The following is a 19,280-nucleotide window of genomic DNA, read 5'->3' as shown; positions in this document are numbered from 1 at the left end:
TGGAAAAAGCCACCCGGTCTCTTACCGTAAACTGACGTACCGTAAACCTCTCAGGTTGTTCTACTGCGTGACTGATAGCGATGAGTTTGAAATCCGCTTCGTAAGCATGTCTCTTAACAGGAGCCATTTTTGGGGCAGCGGGTATACCGTAGAAAATGAACGAATGAATGCGCACACCTCCTGACTAAGATGGCCGTAATGCTCACGAAGCTGCACTGCTTGGATTGGGCATTACGGCCATCTTAGTCAGGAGGTGTGCGCATTCATTCGTTCATTTTCTACGGTATACCCGCTGCCCCAAAAATGGCTCCTGTTAAGAGACATGCTTACGAAGCGGATTTCAAACTGAAGGCTATCAGTCATGCAGTAGAGCATGGAAATAGAGTAGCTGCGAGAGAATTCAACATTAATGAATCAATGGTACGAAAGTGGAGGAAGCAAGAAGATGCCCTGCGCCAGGTAAAGAAGACCAAACTGAGTTTCCGAGGAAACAAAGCAAGATGGCCACGGTTGGAGGACAAAATTGAACAGTGGGTTATTGAACAGAGAACCGCAGGTAGAAGCGTCTCTACTGTCTCTATTCGACTCAAAGCAACAGCGATCGCACGCGACATGGAGATCAACGACTTTCGAGGAGGTCCCTCTTGGTGCTTCCGTTTCATGAAAAGGCGGAATCTCTCTATCCGCACAAGAACCACTATGTCACAGCAACTGCCAAAGGATTACGAAGAAAAGCTGGCCATTTTCCATACCTACTGCAAGAACAAGATCAATGAACAGAAAATCCGACCAGAGCACATCACCAACATGGACGAGGTCCCCCTTACCTTTGATATCCCTGTAAACCGTACTGTCGAGAGAACAGGGACCAGTACGGTATCTATACGCACTACAGGAAACGAAAAGTCATCCTTCACTGTAGTTCTCGGTTGCCAGGCTAATGGCCAGAAACTACCACCCATGGTAATTTTCAAGAGGAAGACTCTGCCAAAAGAAAAGTTTCCGATTGGCATCATCATCAAGGCTAACCCGAAGGGCTGGATGGACGAGGAGAAGATGAGTGAGTGGCTGAGAGAGGTTTACGTCAAGAGACCGGGTGGCTTTTTCCACGAATCTCCATCCCTATTGGTCTGTGACTCCATGCGCGCCCATCTGACAGATACTGTCAAAGCCCAAGTGAAGAAAACTAATTCGGTGCTTGCCATCATTCCGGGTGGATTAACCAAAGAACTGCAGCCACTAGATATAGGTGTCAACAGGTCGTTTAAAGTTAAACTGCGAGCTGCGTGGGAGCATTGGATGACAGAAGGCGAACACACATTCACCAACACAGGGAGGCAACGCCGGGCGAGTTACGCCACTATCTGCCAGTGGATCGTGGATGCCTGGGCGAAGGTATCAGTCACCAGTGTAATCCGAGCTTTCAAGAAGTCCGGAATTATCACTGAACAGCTAAGTACCGGTACCGATGACAGCAACGAGCCTGACTCGGATACTGATGAGAATGATGAGAGGGATACGGGCGTGCTTGATGCTGAAATCGCCCAATTGTTAAACTCAGACACTGAAGATGAAGAATTTGATGGATTTGCGGGAGAAGAATAAAGTGAAAAAGTGAGTGTCTGGTTTTGTACGGTATTCACCGGTAACTGAACAGTGTTAAGAGTTATTGAAGAATAAAGTGAAAAAGTGAGTGTCTGGTTTTGTATTTAATTGAACAGTGTTAAGAGTTATTGTTATAGACCATTTTATGGTTATTGCTAAAGAGTTGAATAAAATTTGACTTACAGTACCGCATCCGAGTTGTGTTTCATTAAATGCGCCTTATAATCCAGTGCGCCTTATAGTCCGATGCGCCTTATATATGGAAATATCCATTATATTAGCCGGTCGTTGCTAGTGCGCCTTATAATCCGGTGCGCCTTATCGTCCGAAAAATACGGTAGTTGGTAAGGTTAAAATAAAGACACCAGTCTATCCAGTTCAATGTGTGCGTGTATGTGTATGTCAATATTAAATCCCATATCCCTGTATGTTGCCATCATTAACCACTTCAGCCCCGGACCAATTAACAGCCTAACGACCAGAGGTCTTTTTACAATTTCGCACTGCACTGCTTTAACTGGTAATTGCGCGGTCATGCAATGTTGTACCCAAACGAAATTTGCGTCCTTTTCTTCCCACAAATAGAGCTTTCTTTTGATGGTATTTGATTGCTTCTGCGATTTTTATTTTTTGCGATATAAATGGAAAAATGATATTTTCTACTTTTTGTTATAAGAAAAATTGAATTAACTCAATTTTAGTCATAAATTTAGGGCAAAATTTATTCAGCCACATGTCTTTAGTAAAAAAAATGTCAATAAGCGTATATTTATTGGTTTGCGCAAAAGTTATAGCGTCTACAAACTAGAGTACATTTTCTGGAATTTACACAGCTTTTAATTTACGACTGCCTATCTCATTTCTTGAGGTGCTAAAATGGCAGGGCAGTACAAACCCCCCCAAATGACCCCATTTTGGAAAGTAGACACCCCAAGGAAGTTGTGGAGAGGCATGTTGAGCCCATTGAATATTTTTTTTTGTCCCAAGTGATTGAATAATGACAAAAAAAAAAAAGTTTACAAAAAGTTGTCACTAAATGATATATTGCTCACACATGCCATAGTTATATGTGGAATTGCACCCCAAAATATATTCTGCTGCTTCTCCTGAGTACGAGGATACCACATATGTGGGACTTTTTGGGAGTCTAGCCGCGTACGGCACCCCGAAAACCAATCACTGCCTTCAGGGTTTCTAAGGGTGCAAATTTTTGATTTCACTCCTCACTACCTATCACAGTTTCGAAGGCCATAAAATGCCAAAATAGCACAAAACCCCCCCAAATGACCCCATTTTGGAAAGTAGACACCCCAAGCTATTTACTGAGAGGCATGTTGAGTCCATGGAATATTTTATATTTTGCCACAAGTTGCAGGAATTTTACAATTTTTTTTTTTTTTTGCACAAAGTTGTCACTAAATGATATATTGCTCACACATGCTATGGGCATAAGTCAAATTACACCCCCAAATAAATTCTGCTGCTTCTCCCGAGTACAAGGAAACCACATGTGGGGGACTTTTTGGGAGCCTAGCCACGTACGGGACCCCGAAAACCAAGCACTGCCTTCCCGATTTAAATATAAAATGCTACCAAAAAAAAACTGTTAGCGTTCGCAGGGATCAGGCCTGACTCTGCGATCGCTGCAGTTATGTGTTTAGTGTTTTGTAAGTGACAGTGATCGATCGATACTGCACTTGGGTGGGCTGGGCAGAGGGGCAAAACGCAGGTGCTAGCAGGTATCTGGGCTGATCCCGCTAACAATGCGTTTTTTTGGAACCCTAAACTGCTGGGGACGCTAGTATAGATCTGATCAGATCAGATATTGATCTGTTCAGATTCTATACCACTACGGGAGGTTTATGCTTTGCGTGTGGGTGTTAGCGGTACTGGCACTAACCTAGCGCTGCCTGGGGCGACGCAGACCCTGACCCTAAAACCTAATTGATATCACCCGCCGGGTGATCAGGGGGTTAAACCTTTATTGGGTAATAAATGGTGGGTGCCCTGATGCTATAAAAAGCAAACTAACCAGAGTCACCCGTAACACTTATACGGTGATCACTGGTGAAAGGGTTACACACACAGATCCACGTCCTGTCAGAGGAGAGTAGACCGATGGTGTGTTCCCAGTACTGAGGAACACCAATCGGTCTCCTCCCCATGTGAGTCACCTCCCACACAGTTAGAATCACTCCCTAGGATACACATTTAACCTCTTCCTCGCCCCCTAGTGTTAACCCCTTCCCTGCCAGTCACATTTACACAGTAATCAGTGCATTTTTATAGCTCTGATTGCTGTATAAATGTGAATGGTCCCAAAATAGTGTTAAAAGTATCCACCGCAATATTGAAGTCACGATAAAAATCACAAATCACCGTCATTACTAGTAAAAAAATAACAATAAAAATGCCATACATTTATCCCCTATTTTGTAGACGCTATACTTTTTGCGCAAACCAATCAACATTCGCTTATTGCGTTTTTTTTTACCAAAAATATATAGAAGAATACATATCGGAAAATATATAGGATTTTTTTTTTTTAAATGGGATATTTATTATAGCAAAAAGTAAAAAATATTTAGTTTTTTTCAAAATTGTCGCTCTTTTTTTGTGTATAGCGCAAAAAATAAAAACCGCAGAGGTGATAAAATACCACCAAAAGAAAGCTCTATTTGTGGGGGGAAAAATTATCAAAATTTCATATGGGTACAGTGTTGCATGACCGTGCAATTTTCATTCAAAATGTAACAGCGCTGAAAGCTGGAAATTGGTCTGGGTAGGAAGGGGGTGAAAATGCCCTGTATTGAAGTGGTTAAGAGGCATATTTTGAGTTTAGAGTGAAATATATTTGTATTAAGTTTTAACAGGGTGGAACATTTCCAAATGTATTACAGCTGTATGTTCAGAACAGTAGGTACATACAAATCATTCTGCATAATAGATGTAGTTCTGGTAGAAACCGACATGGTTCAGGCAGGGGCGGACTGACAACTCATGGGGCCCCCGGGCAATAGAAGCTCATGAGGCCCCCTTGGGTACCACCACACCTGCACAGGGAGACACGGGGGTGCACACAGGGGGAAACTGGAGGGAGAACACACACGCACACACACACAGGGACACACACAGGGGGACACACACACACACACACAGGGGGAGAGACACACACACACAGGGGGAGTGACACACACACAGGGGGACACTCACACAGGGGGAGACACACACAGGGGGACACTCACACACACACACACAGGGGGACACACACACACAGAGGGACACACACAGGGAGACACACTCTCACACACACAGGGACACACACACACAGGGGGATACACACGCACACAGGGGGACAAACACACACACAGGGACAGACACACACACACAGGGACACACACACACACAGGGGGAGACACACACAGGGGGAGACACACACACACAGGGGGACACTCACACACACACACACACACACACACACAGGGAGACACACACAGGGGGACACTCACACACACACACAGGGACACACACACACGGGGACACACTCTCACACACACACACACACACACACACACAGGGACACACACACACACACACGGACACTCATCTCCACACACACAGGGGGACACACTCACACAGGGGGGGACACACACAGGGACACACTCTCACACCCACACACACACAGGGACACACACACTCACACACACACACAGGGGGACACACTCTCTCTCACACACACACACACACACACACACACACACACACACACACACACACACGGGGACACATTCTCACACACACAGGGGGACACACTCTCACACACACACCACACGCACAGGGGGGCACTCAAACACAGGTGGACACACACACCACATACACAGGGGGACACTCTCACACAGGGGGACACTCACACACACACACACACACACACACACACACACACACACACACACACACGGGGAGGCTCACACACAGGGACACTCACACACACGGGGACACTCACTCACACACACAGGGGGACACTCACTCACACACACAGGGACACTCACACACACGGGGACACACACAGGGGGACACACACACGGGGACACTCACACACACACACAGGATAGGAGTAACCTGGCGGTGAACCTAAAGAAATAACTAGCTACCTAGCGACACTAATGCAGCGATCAGAAAAATGATCGCTTAGTGACACTGGCAAAAGGGGGTGAAAGGGTTAACTAGGGGCAATCAGGGGGTTAAAACCATTATTGGGTAGTATATCAAGGTACCTAGCGCTATAAAAACCTGGCGGTGAACCTAAAAAAATAACTAGCTACCTAGCGACACTAGTTACACTAATGCAGAGATCAGAAAAATGATCGCTTAGTGACACTGGCAAAAGGGGTTGAAAGGGTTAACTCTAGGGGCAATCAGGGGGTTAATCCTTTATTGGGGGGTGGTAGGGGGCTACCCTGGACCTAACACTAACTGCCCTGACAGTTTTTACTTTTACAACTGACACTGAATGCATTGATCAGTAAATAAATGATCACTGCAATCAGTGACACTGTGACTGGGGGGGGGGGGAGGGCGGTCGGGGGGGGGGGGGTGGTTTGTGTGCCTGTGTGTGCCTACATGTTAGTGTAGTGTTGGTGCACACTTACTTTCTGTCTTCTCCTCGTAGTCCGGTCAAAAAGACCGCCCCGAGGAGAATGACATCACTTCCTCCCTGCCTGTGTATACAATACACAGTGGGAGGAAGCTTCTCATTCGCCAGGAGCGATCGAGAGGGGATGGCCAGAAACCAACGGCCATCCCCTCATCCCGGATCGCTCCTGAAGTGAACCGGACCGCCGTATCCAGCGGGAGGGGGTCCGATCGGACCCCCCACCCGCTGGAAGGCAAGCACGTACATGTACGTGCTTGTGCCTGTACGTGCCATTGCAATGACGTACATTGGCAATACGGCGGTCCTTAAGTGGTTAAGCTGCCCATCATCTAGCAGTTTTTTTTTTTTTAACTATCAACACCTGCTGATACCACTGCTTGTGGAATGGAGTTTCACATTCTTACCTATTTTCTTTCACTTACTGTCCCAGTGATACAGCCAGAAATGAAAAGTAATCGCCCAATAGCAAGGGGAAATCCTACATACTAGTATGACTGTTGTTTATGGAACAGGCATCCCCGCTGAGAGATTTTCCTTTTGAGGTGACCACTCTAAATGTGAACCCGCTACGCAGTTTAACCACTTAAGGACCGGAAGAATTTTCCCCCTTAATGACCAGGCCATTTTGTGCGATACGGCACTGCGTCGCTTTAACTTACAATTGCGTGGCCGTGTGATGTTGCACCCATACAAAATTGATGTCCTTTTTTTCCCACAAATAGAACTTCTTCCTTTTGGTGGTATTTGATCACCACTGCGGTTTTAATTTTATGCGCTATAAACAAAAAAATAGCGACTATTTTTTTTTTTTTTTTTTACTATTTGCTATAATAAATATCCCCCCCCCCCCCCCCCCCCCAAAAAAAATCCCAAAAAATGTCTCTATCAGTTCAGGCCAATATGTATTCTTCTACATATTTTTGGTAAAATGCAATAAGCGTATATTGATTGGTTTGCGAAAAAGTTATAGCGTCTACAAAATAGGAGCTAGATTTATGGCTTTTTAAAAAAAAAATTGTTTTACTAGTAATGGTGGCAAGCTGCGATTTTTAGCAGGACTGCAACATTGCAGCGGACAGATCAAGGACTTTTGGCACATTTTTGGAACCATTAACATTTATACAGCGACCGGTGCTATAAAAATGCACTGATTATTATTATTATTATTATTATTATTATACGGGATTTATATAGCGCCGACAGTTTACGCATTGCTTTACATTAGGGCAGACATTACAATACAGTACAATACAAAACAAGACAGGGGGGAATCAGAGGGCCCTGCTCGTTAGAGCTTACAATCTAGGAATTACTGTGATTACTGTGTAAATGTCACTGGCAGGGAAGGCATTAACACTAGGGGGTGATCAAAGGGTTAAATGTGTTCCCTGGGAGGTGTTTCTAACTGTGGGGGGATGGGAATCACTGGAGGAGGAGACAGATCGCTGTTCCTAATCACTAGGAACAGCAGATCTGTCTCTCCTCCCCTGTCAGAACGGGGATCTGTATGTTTACATTGACAGATCCCCGGTCTGGCTCTCTGTGGAGCGAACGCGGGTGGCCAGAAGACATTGCGGCCACCGGCTACGTGCATCGGCTACGGCATCGCACGTCCCCTATCACTCTTAAAGCGCCCGATTTGCCCAGGGGAGCCAACTTGCCACAGTATAATGACGGCGGGTGGTCTTACAGCGGTTAAAGCTAAACTGTGTGTCATTTTAAACGCCCTTCTTCTGAAAAGTTTTTTCCCAATGCTAAAATCACCATCACCAGCTGTGGCAATAAAGAGAATGGGACTGTCATTGAGTCAACAGCGGGCCAGAGGAGTCACTAATAAAGAATCACTAGTAAAAAGGCTTGATTTAAATCAACTCGATTTTAAATCATAATTTTTAAAGAACAACTGTCATCTCTGTCCCACAGCGGCTCCTCCTCTGACCCGCTGGTGACTCACCGAAAGTCCTATTCACTTTAATGGGATTGCTGGTGATGCGGCAGTGACACAACAAGGTGAGGGATGTGGCAGTAGCAGATGACTAGATGCCCACTAATGGGTACTGCCATGATGGATCTGAAATGACAGGTGCTCTTTAAATGTAAGGACTTATTCTTGCCGGTAGTTAGAATATTTAATATTTGCAAATAAAATGAAGGTTTTCTATTTAGAATAATAAGCTGTCAGGTTAGTTAAACGGCAATATCAGAACAGATTTTAGGTTAATCACACGTAGTTGGAGAACTACTAAAATTATTTTATTAAAACAATAACATTGCCCGTTCATGTTATCTCATTATTGAATTTATTAAATGAGTTTACTAAAAATGTAAATATTTCAGAATATACAGCCTCATGCTACATAACTAAGCTCCATTTCATGCGGAATACACAAAATTATTAATGTTACTTAAATATTGAAACATTTTATTAACCACTTGCCAACCGCCGCATGTACATATACATCGGCAGAATGGCACGGCTGTGCAAATGGGCGTACAGATACATCCCTTTGAATTTGCCGCCGTGTGGTCACATGTGCACCGCCGCCGGCATGCGTGCCACCCTGCCGGGAGCTCTGTGAGTAGGATCATGGGTCCCGTGGACTCAATCGCCGCGGGGATACCCACGATCGTCTCACGGAGCTGAAGAACGAGGAGATGCTAAAGGAAACAACCATCTCCCCGTTCTGCCTATTGACACTGTCACTGATCATAGCTCCCTGCGATCGGGAGCTATGATCAGTGAAGTGTCATTCGTAGCCATGCCCCCTAAAAGTCAGAGTCACTCCCCAGGACACACTTAACCCCTAGTGGTTAACTCCTTCACTACCAGTGTCATTTTTACAGTAATCGGTGCAATTTTATAGCACTGATCGCTGTAAAAATGACAATGGTCCCAAAAATGTGTCAAAATTGTCCGAAGTGTCCGCCATAATGTCGCAGTCACCAAAAAAATCGCAGATCGCTGCCATTACTAGTAAAAAAAAAAATTATTTTATAAAAATGCTATAAAACTAACCCCTATAACTTTTGCGCAAACCAATCAGTGAACACTTATTGTGAATTTATTTTTTATTTTTTTACCAAAAATATGTAGACGAATACGTATCAGCCTAAACTGAGGGAAATTTTTTTTGATATATATATATTTTTGGGGATATTTATTATAGCAAAAAGTAAAAAATAATGCCTTTTTTTTTTTTCAAAACTGTCGCTCTATTTTTGTTTATAGCACAAAAAAATAAAAACCGTAGAGGTGATCAAATACCACCAAAAGAAAGCTCTACTAAAAAGTGCTCTGGTCTTTGGCCAGCAAAATGGTCCGGGGCTTAGATAAAATAGATTTGATAAAATAAAAAATAAAAATCCAAATTTAATTTGTTAAATCATTGATTTTTATTTACCCTGGCCCCATTACTGCTACAGGGTGGCTGCTCTGTGCAGAATCCTGTGTGTGTAATAAATGAATATATATATATATATATATATATATATATATATATATATATATATATATAATATGGGATTCTGCACTTTCCTAGGTCTTGGGCGTGAGCTTTATCAATTACCATCGCTTTAGCAATTCTAAATGAATCATTTTATAATTATTCCTGTATCTGATATCTCATTCATTTTATTCTTTTTCTCTTCCAGGACTACTTTGAAAGTTACTTTTCCATTGCCAGTTCTGTACCGTCAGTGCCATGTCTAGTGCTGAATTTCTTCCTGGTGAACAGGTAAAGATTGCCTTTACGGTTCTCTAGCATTTATTTTGTTTGCTCTGTAATAAAAATTCCCTCATTAAGCATTTAGCATTTTCCACAAATGATATTTGAACAGCAAGAAACTGCACTGAAAGGTCAAATTTACATATGCAATAGTTGGAAGCTATTTAGTGTGTTCTGTGGGTATCGTCAGTAAATTTACTTAAGCTGGAGGGATGAGTAGTGTTCGGCATGTTTTGCTTCCATGATTTTCAAAGCATTATGGATTGTGTTGGTGGGCTGGATTTTTCCTTTTGCCTATAAATGTTAAATAAAAGAACAGAGCCTTCCTATTATATGCCAAGAATTTGTGAGGTTATTTTCGGGAGGATTAACAAAACAATAAGAGCTGGAACTCAAAAAATGCATTGGACCTGGTTATGAATATATGAGTATATGAATCTCATACACCATTTCATATCTGGAGACGTATTCCCAATGCATCACTGTGGAAAAGAGGCTATCATAACTTTTTGGCATATTTGAAATGTGTGACATTTTATAAAAGTGCGATCTCTCTGCAATATCCTGTCCCTTTTTAATGATGAGACATGTCCGGTACAAGATGCTGCTCCATATATGGAATTTCCACATTCATATGAAATCTCTAGAATACCTAAAATATAGGCAACATCATAGACTCAAGAAGAAGAAAGAATCCCAAAGGTCTATTCTTCAACCGTTGAATGTTTTGGACCAATTCTGACTCTTCTCTCTTACATTTATAAATCATCTTTTTTTTTTTTTTTTGCTAGTAATCTACTTAGAAACCCCAAACAGTTTTTGTTAGGAATCTTCTTCTCTTGTGATCAGTCAAACTCCAGGTGTATTGAGAAGCAGACAATTTAATTCTGATGTGGCCCACAACAGGGAGAAGCTTACAGGCCAAAAGATGCCGTAAGAATCACATAAAAGAATGTATCTCCCCTCCTAATACCTACAATAATATCACCTCTACGCTTCTATTGTCTGAGGAAACATAGATAGCGTGCCTGGTACACGATGGTACTTTATTTTGGCTAATCAGGGTTTCCTTTACAGTCTTATGCTACCATATATAGTTAAACCTAATCATCCTACAACTTACTATGGAGTTAGTTAAAACAAAACGATACAACAACGTGCTCAGAAGTAGAGGTCGACCGATATGGGTTTTTCTCTGGCCGATGCCGATATTTAGAAATCATAGCGGCCGATAGCCGATATATGATGCCAATTTTTTTGGGCCGATATGTTAGGCCAATTTTATTTTATTTATTTATTTTTTTCCTTTTTTATTTATTTATTTATTTTTTAATCCCCCCTGATCTAACACACCTTTCCCACTGGGGCGTTTTTCAGGCGCTTTTGGGCTAAAAATAGCGCCTGTAAAGTGCCTGCAAAATGGCTCCCCTGCAGTCTGTGTGAAAGACAGAGTGCTTTCACACTGAGGCGATGCGCTGGCAGGATCTTAAAAAAAAGTCCTGCAAGCAGCACGTTTGGAGTGGTGTATACCGCTCCTCCACCACTCCTGCCCATTGATATGAATGGGCACCACTGCCAAAAGCGCATGCAATGCGATTTGGCAGCAGTGCTTCATGGGCGCATTTAACCTCTTCCTTGGCCACTAGCTGGGTTATATGTGCCCCACTAGCAGCCAAATAGCACCGCTAAAATGATGGTAAAGAGCCGCTAAAACTTGCGTTTTACCATCAACGCCTGCCCGCTCCAGTGTGAAAGCAGCCTTCATAAGTGATACAGAAAATTTCTTACATTTAAACATTTATTAAACAAAACAAACCTCCAATCAGTTTACTTGTATGTATGATTTAGATAAAATAAAAAAAACCTATATATTAAATAAAAACAGGTAGTCAAAACTTTTGGACGGAAAAAAAAAAAGGGCTAACTTTACTGTTTTTATTTTATTTTTATTTTTTAAATAGTGTATTTTTTTCCCAAAAAAATGCATTTGAAAGACCTCTGTGCAAATGCCGTGTGACATAAAATATTGCAACAACCGCTATTTTATTCCCTAGGATCTCTGCTAAAAAAATATATATAATTTTTGGGGGGTCTAAGTGATTTTCTGGCAGAAAATACAGGATTTTTACTTGTAAGCAACAAGTGTCAGAACAGATTTAGTCTTTAAATGGTTAAACTGAGAACTTCTACACACAGAGATGACTTCATTCATTCAAGTGTAAACATTGTATCTTTCTGTTCTTTTCTTGGCAGCCTGCCCAGAGGAGGAAAGACGTTTCTATGACCACTCAGGCAACTTACACTGACTTCTATTACAGAAGTCATTTCAAAGTCCCGCTGTAGTTCAAAATCGGCTTTTTATCAGCACAATCAGCCGATGCCGATTAATTAAAAAGCGGCAAATATCGGCCGATATATCGGTCGACTTCTACTCAGAAGTCATTTTAAAAATCAGTATCAGGGTTATTGTTTTTCTAATAGTCACACAATAAACATTTAGAACTTTTCTAACAGTTTTATATATTTTTCTAATTAAAGGCCTTGGAAAATAAAATGGTGGGCGTTGCATATTTTTACATCTCACAGTATTTGCGCAGTGGTTTTTCAAATGCAAATTTTTGGGAACAAATACACTTTAATGAATTTTAATGCACACAAACAGTAATGGTAAAAGATGGTGTAATGCAAAGTAAATAAATATCAAACATGTCACGCTTTAAAATTATGAAATTATGTCTGCCTGCGGAACGACGCCAAACTACAGTACCTAAAAAATCCCCTAAGACAACACTTTAAAAGCCGTAAAGTGATACTAAAGTTTTTTCGTAAAAAAATAACAAACATGTTATACTTACCTACTCTGTTGTGTGGATTTGCACAGAGTAGCCCAGAAGCAGCTGAAGCCCGCTGTCAGCTGATGTTACAAAGTCAGTCCAGGCTCAGAAAAGATTGCGACCATATGATCGGGATTCACACACATGCCTGGACCAGCACCCGGCCCAACCCCTCAGTAAAGAGTAAAGAGATGAGCTTGGGCGTGTTATTTGGATATACCATATCTATTGGCATATAACATGCACCTTCACTTTAAGAGGGAAGTTTCAGGAAAAAACTTAAATTTTAAATAAAGAACTGTGAAGCAGAATAAGGTTCAGTGCCCATCTGCAGCCTCACAAGTGCCATGAATGCAGCACCCCCATTGCCATAAATGCAGCACCCCCATTGCCATGAATGCAGCACCCCCATTGCCAGGAATGCAGCACCCCTATTGCCAGGAATGCAGCACCCCCATTGCCATGAATGCAGCACCCACCATTGCCTTGAATGCAGCACCCACCATTGCCTTGAATGCAGCACCCAACATTGCCTTGAATGCAGCACCCACCATTGCCTTGAATGCAGCACCCACCATTGCCTTGAATGCAGCACCCACCATTGCCTTGAATGCAGCATCCACCATTGCCATTAATGCAGCATCCACCATTGCCATGAATGCAGCATCCACCATTGCCATGAATGCAGCATCCACCATTGCCATGAATGCAGCATCCACCATTGCCATGAATGCAGCATCCACCATTGCCATGAATGCAGCATCCACCATTGCCATGAATGCAGCATCCACCATTGCCATGAATGCAGCATCCACCATTGCCATGAATGCAGCATCCACCATTGCCATGAATGCAGCACCCACCATTGCCATGAATGCAGCACCCACCATTGCCATGAATGCAGCACCCACCATTGCCATGAATTCAGCACCCCCATTGCCATGAATTCAGAACCCACCATTGCCATGAATTCAGAACCCACCATTGCCATGAATTCAGCACCCCCATTGCCATAAATGCAGCACCCACCATTGCCATGAATGCAGCACCCATTGCTGAGAGCATGAGCAGGCCACTCCCACTAGGGAGTCACTAGCTCTCTGCTCAGAGAGCGCTGAGATACAAGCGTTCATCGGTTTTTGATCGCTCAGTTCTCAGCTTTAGAGCCATGGGGGGACAGATGCAGCATCAGGTCAATGCTGCATCCACTTATGTAATTATGATTCAAAAGAAAATTGTAAAGTCTCTTTTCTTTTTCTTTTTTTTTTTTTTTTTAGTTAAAAATAATAAACCTGTTATACTTTCCTGCTCTGTGAAATGGTTTTGCACAGAGCAGCCTGGATCCTCCCCTCCCTCCTGTTGAGTGCCCCCACAGCAAGCAACTTGCTATGGGGTTACCTGAGCAGCAGCTCCTTGTGTCCATTCAAACACGGAGCCATGGTCCAGCCCCACCACCTCTCTCTTCATTGGCTCACTAACTTTGAAAGCAGCGAGAGCCAACGGTGCTTCATTGCAGTCTCAGCCAATGAGGAGAGAGAGTCCCGACAGCAGAGTCTCTTGTGCAACATCGCTGGATTGAGAGGGGGCGCAGGTAAGTATTAGGGGGGCTGAGAGGGGCACCCGATTGCACGGGAGAGCCCTGATACAAAAAAATTCCAGTTACAGTGGAAACTCAGATTGCGAGTAATGCAGTTTATGAGCATTTCGCAATACAAGCTATTAAAAAAAAAAATTCAGACTCGCTTTGCGAGCGCTGTTTCGCAAGACGAGTAGGATTTAAGCTGCTAGGGTGTGCAGTACCACATTTAGCCAGAGGTGCGTGGGCGCTGGTGATGCTCGAAGATGCTCCCGAGCATCTCTAAGTGTCTCTGAGCTTTTCTGAGTGTCTGTAAACGTCTCCGTGTGGTCTCCGGCGCCCCCCTCACCCCTGGCCACATGTGGTACTTCATAGACAAGCAGTAGCTGTGGAACAGATTATCTGAATTTCTATTATTTCCTATGGGGAAACTCGCTTTGATATACAAGTGCTTTGGATTACACGCATTCTTCTGGAATGAATTATGCTCATAATCCAAGGTATTACTGTAAAAGCAAAAAATTATTCTGAATGCTTCCCTTTCTACAAATTTCCCTTTTGCCCAGCATCAGTCTCAGGCCTTTTTGATGTCTACACAATAGAGCAGTAATGTCCAAAGTCTGGCCCGCTGGCCAATTGCGGCCCGTGTTCTGGTTTTGAATGGCCCCCCTGGTTATTTGGACATATATACCTTTTGTGGCCCCCAACGATCTCCCAGCGCCAGGGCTGTAAAAGATATATATGCTGGCTACCTTGGAGGGGACAGGGAGGAGGTGGGATGAGTGCTGTACACACAGGAGAATTTCCTGTTTACACAGCAGCTTCTGTAATAGGACGTCCTGTCTCCTGCTCTGCCATTGGATGACGTTTCTCTCCATCAAAGAAGGCAAGACTTTGTATTAAAGAGGCCGCAGAGAAAACAGGAGATTGTCCTGTATGTAATCTTTTGGCGCTCATCCTGTCCCCTCCAAGGCTGCAGATGGATGGGCATCAATCAGGCTGCACTGATGGCAATCGTGGATGCTGCATTCCTGGCAGTGGTGGGTGCTGCATGCCTGGCAATGGTGAGACTGCATTCCTGGCCATGGTGGGTGCTGCATTCATGGCAATGGTAGGTGCTGCATTCATGGCAATTGGGATGCTGCACTGATGGCAATGGGGGTGCTGCATTCGTGGCAATGGTGGGACTGCATTCGTGGCAATGGGGGTGCTGTATTCGTGGCAATGGGGGTGCTGCATTCATGGCACTTGTGAGGCTGCAGATGGGCACTGACCCTTTTGTCGGTTAAAGTGGTTGTAAACCCTTACAAACCACTTTGACCTACATGTAAGCCTAGATTAATGCCGCGTACACACGAGCGGACTTTTCAACATCCAAAGTCCGAAGGACTGAGTCCGTCAGACTATCCGATCGTGTGTGGGCTGCAACGGACTTTTGACTCGCCAAAGTCCGAAGGACTTTAGAATATGGAACATGCTTCAAATTTTTCCGAAGGAACTCCGCCGGACCCGGTCCCCTTCGAAAAATCCGCTCGTGTGTATGCTACTCCGACGGACTAAAACCGACGCTAGGGCAGCTATTGGCTACTGGCTATGAACTTCCTTATTCGAGCCGAGTCGTACATCATCACGTTCGAATCCGTCGGAGTTTAGTGTGATCGTGTGTGGCCAAGTCCGCTCAGCCGAAAAGTCTGTCAGAACTCCGTCGGAATTCCAGCAGAACTCCGACGGAACTCCTTCGGAAGTCTGTCGGACATAAGTCCTCTCGTGTGTACGGGGCTTTAGGCTTACCTGTAGGTCCAAGAAATATCTCCTAAACCTATATGGTTTAGGAGATATTTACCTGAAGACAGCCACCACTGTCTACAGTGCATGCGCCGTAGACAGCGGTGCGCAGGCGCACTGGGTAAGCCGCAGATCGCGGCAATATGCCACGGAGACCCACCAAGAAGATGGACGCTCGGAACTACAGGGGACAGTGGTGACTTCGCTGGCTCCTGTGTCAGGTAAGTGACACATAATGGGCTACTATGCGATGCATAGTAGTCCATTATGCTTTACCTTTGCAGGGAATCAAAGAGGAAGTAAACCCATTTGGGGTTACTTCCTCTTTAAAAGCATTCAGAAAAATATGGTAAATCCACCTTTAATCCTGTAGGAAGATTGCTGTTGAAATTAATAGCCTGACGGCAGGGTTTCTTTATTATACAACTTTATTGTAAAATTCTTTATTGTGCAACTGTGACAACTTAAGGTAGAATATTTAGGTGAATTTTTTTCATGAAGACGTTTTATATGATATGTACAAAGGAAGACAGCAAAGCATTATGAAAGTAAAAAGCACCTTGATTATGCAAAGAAACCAGGATTCCAGCCTTTATAGTCATAAGCAGGACTGCATGAGAACAAGAAGCCTGTTAGTCTAATTTCTTGGTGCTGACCTATTACCTCCATTGTACTTAACAGCTGGGAGCCATGCCTACAGATGTCAGGAAAAACCACAACGCTTGTCATTTTAGAGCTGGGAACATAGGCATCAAGGGGAGTGCAGTTGGGTTATGGACAGGCTAAAGAGTAAAGATCACAGTAGATGGAAAGATTCTACCTTGTATCGGGAACATGGGCCAATTATGCTACTCCAACTAAGGCATAAATGATACTTTAAGGATACCATTTATACCTCCAGATCAGTGGTCTCCAAACCGTGGCCGGGGGGGGAGGGGGGCGGGGGGGCTGGATGTGGCCTTTTGCTAGCCTTCTTCTGACCCTTAAGGCACTATTCCTCCCACTGACACCAACAATGGGATATAATTGATACCACTGACACCAAAAATGGGGCATTATTCCTCCCCCTAGTATCAAAGATGGAGCACTGTTTACTCCCACTGATGCCAGGATAATTTCTACCCCTACTGGCAACAGTCTGACCCCCCTAAACTCTGAAGAAAAGTAAACTGGCCCTTTGTTGAGAAAGTTTGGAGACCCGTGCTCTAGATTATCCAATCCCATCTTGTATCTTAAAAATAACTGGATCAGTTGCCGACTTCACTTTGTTTAGGGCCCTACTTAGATGTTTGTTCACGGGATCTTTCTTGAAGATCAGCCAGTCAAAAATCTGATCTTCCCCTTCAGATGAGATAGTGTGACCAATGTTTTGATTGGCTTGGAGCCATATAGTGGTGCATACTGCAGCCAATTATTATTATTATTAGGGATGCACCGAATGGGTTTTTTGGTGCCGAAACCGATACCGAAAATAAATCTTCCTTGATCCCGAAAACCAAAACCGATACCGAAACAGCACCGATACCGAAACTGGCTATTTAAAAAAAAATATTTTTATACAGGAGATGGTCAGAGACTGGGGACATGCTGCAGGAGATGGTCAGAGACTGGGGACATGCTACAGGAGATGGTCAGAGACTGGGGACATGCTTCAGGAGATGGTCAGAGACTGGGGACATGCTACAGGAGATGGTCAGAGACTGGGGACATGCTACAGGAGATGGTCAGAGACTGGGGACATGCTACAGGAGATGGTCAGAGACTGGGGGCATGCTACAGGAGATGGTCAGAGACTGGGGACATGCTACAGGAGATGGTCAGAGACTGGGGACATGCTACAGGAGATGGTCAGAGACTGGGGACATGCTACAGGAGATGGTCAGAGACTGGGGACATGCTACAGGAGATGGTCAGAGACTGGGGACATGCTACAGGAGATGGTCAGAGACTGGGGACATGCTTCAGGAGATGGTCAGAGACTGGGGACATGCTACAGGAGATGGTCAGAGACTGGGGACATGCTACAGGAGATGGTCAGAGACTGGGGACATGCTACAGGAGATGGTCAGAGACTGGGGACATGCTACAGGAGATGGTCAGAGACTGGGGGACATGCTACAGGAGATGGTCAGAGACTGGGGGACATGCTACAGGAGATGATCAGAGACTGGGGGACATGCTACAGGAGATGGTCAGAGACTGGGGACATGCTACAGGAGATGGTCAGAGACTGGGGACATGCTACAGGAGATGGTCAGAGACTGGGGACATGCTACAGGAGATGGTCAGAGACTGGGGACATGCTACAGGAGATGGTCAGAGACTGGGGACATGCTACAGGAGATGGTCAGAGACTGGGGACATGCTACAGGAGATGGTCAGAGATTGGGGACATGCTACAGGAGATGGTCAGAGACTGGGGACATGCTACAGGAGATGGTCAGAGACTGGGGACATGCTACAGGAGATGGTCAGAGACTGGGGACATGCTACAGGAGATGGTCAGAGACTGGGGACATGCTACAGGAGATGGTCAGAGACTGCGGGCATGCTACAGGAGCTGGTCAGAGACTGCGGGCATGCTACAGGAGCTGGCCAGAGACTGCGGGCATGGTACAGGAGCTGGTTAGAGACTGTGGGCATGGTACAGGAGCTGGTCAGAGACTGCGGGCATGGTACTGGAGCTGGTCAGAGACTGCGGGCATGGTACTGGAGCTGGTCAGAGACTGCGGGCATGCTACAGGAGCTGGTCAGAGACTGCGGGCATGGTACAGGAGCTGGACAGAGACTGCGGGCATGGTACAGGAGCTGGACAGAGACTGCGGGCATTGTACAGGAGCTGGACAGAGACTGCGGGCATGCTACAGGAGCTGGACAGAGACTGCAGGCATGGTACAGGAGCTGGACAGAGATTGCAGCCTCACTGTGCCCAGCAGCCTACCAGTGCCTGCAATGTAGCCTGCCTGTGCCTCACCAGTGCATATAAACATACATATATAAACACACACACACACACACACACACACACACACACACACATATATATATAAACATACACACATATAACACATACATGCGAGCACACACATAGAAACATGCAC

General features: G+C 44.5%; 1 protein-coding gene across 1 annotated transcript in view; it reads left to right on the top strand.

Annotated features, from left to right (window-relative positions):
• Positions 1-19,280, top strand: part of SLC29A3 (solute carrier family 29 member 3) — a 150,322-nt gene that overhangs the window by 56,867 nt on the left and 74,175 nt on the right. Inside the window, exon 3 of the mRNA XM_077454578.1 lies at positions 9,911-9,993. Within this exon, the coding sequence (XP_077310704.1) occupies positions 9,911-9,993 (83 nt within the window). The remainder of the gene's footprint in view (positions 1-9,910; positions 9,994-19,280) is intronic.

This window comes from Lithobates pipiens, unplaced genomic scaffold, assembly GCF_037356315.1.
Source record: "Lithobates pipiens isolate NorthernLeopardFrog02 unplaced genomic scaffold, aLitPip1_a1.2 Scaffold_25, whole genome shotgun sequence".
NCBI lineage: Eukaryota > Metazoa > Chordata > Amphibia > Anura > Ranidae > Lithobates > Lithobates pipiens.
Note: the sequence above shows the minus strand (reverse complement) of the source record. Positions and strands in the feature narration are given on the sequence as shown.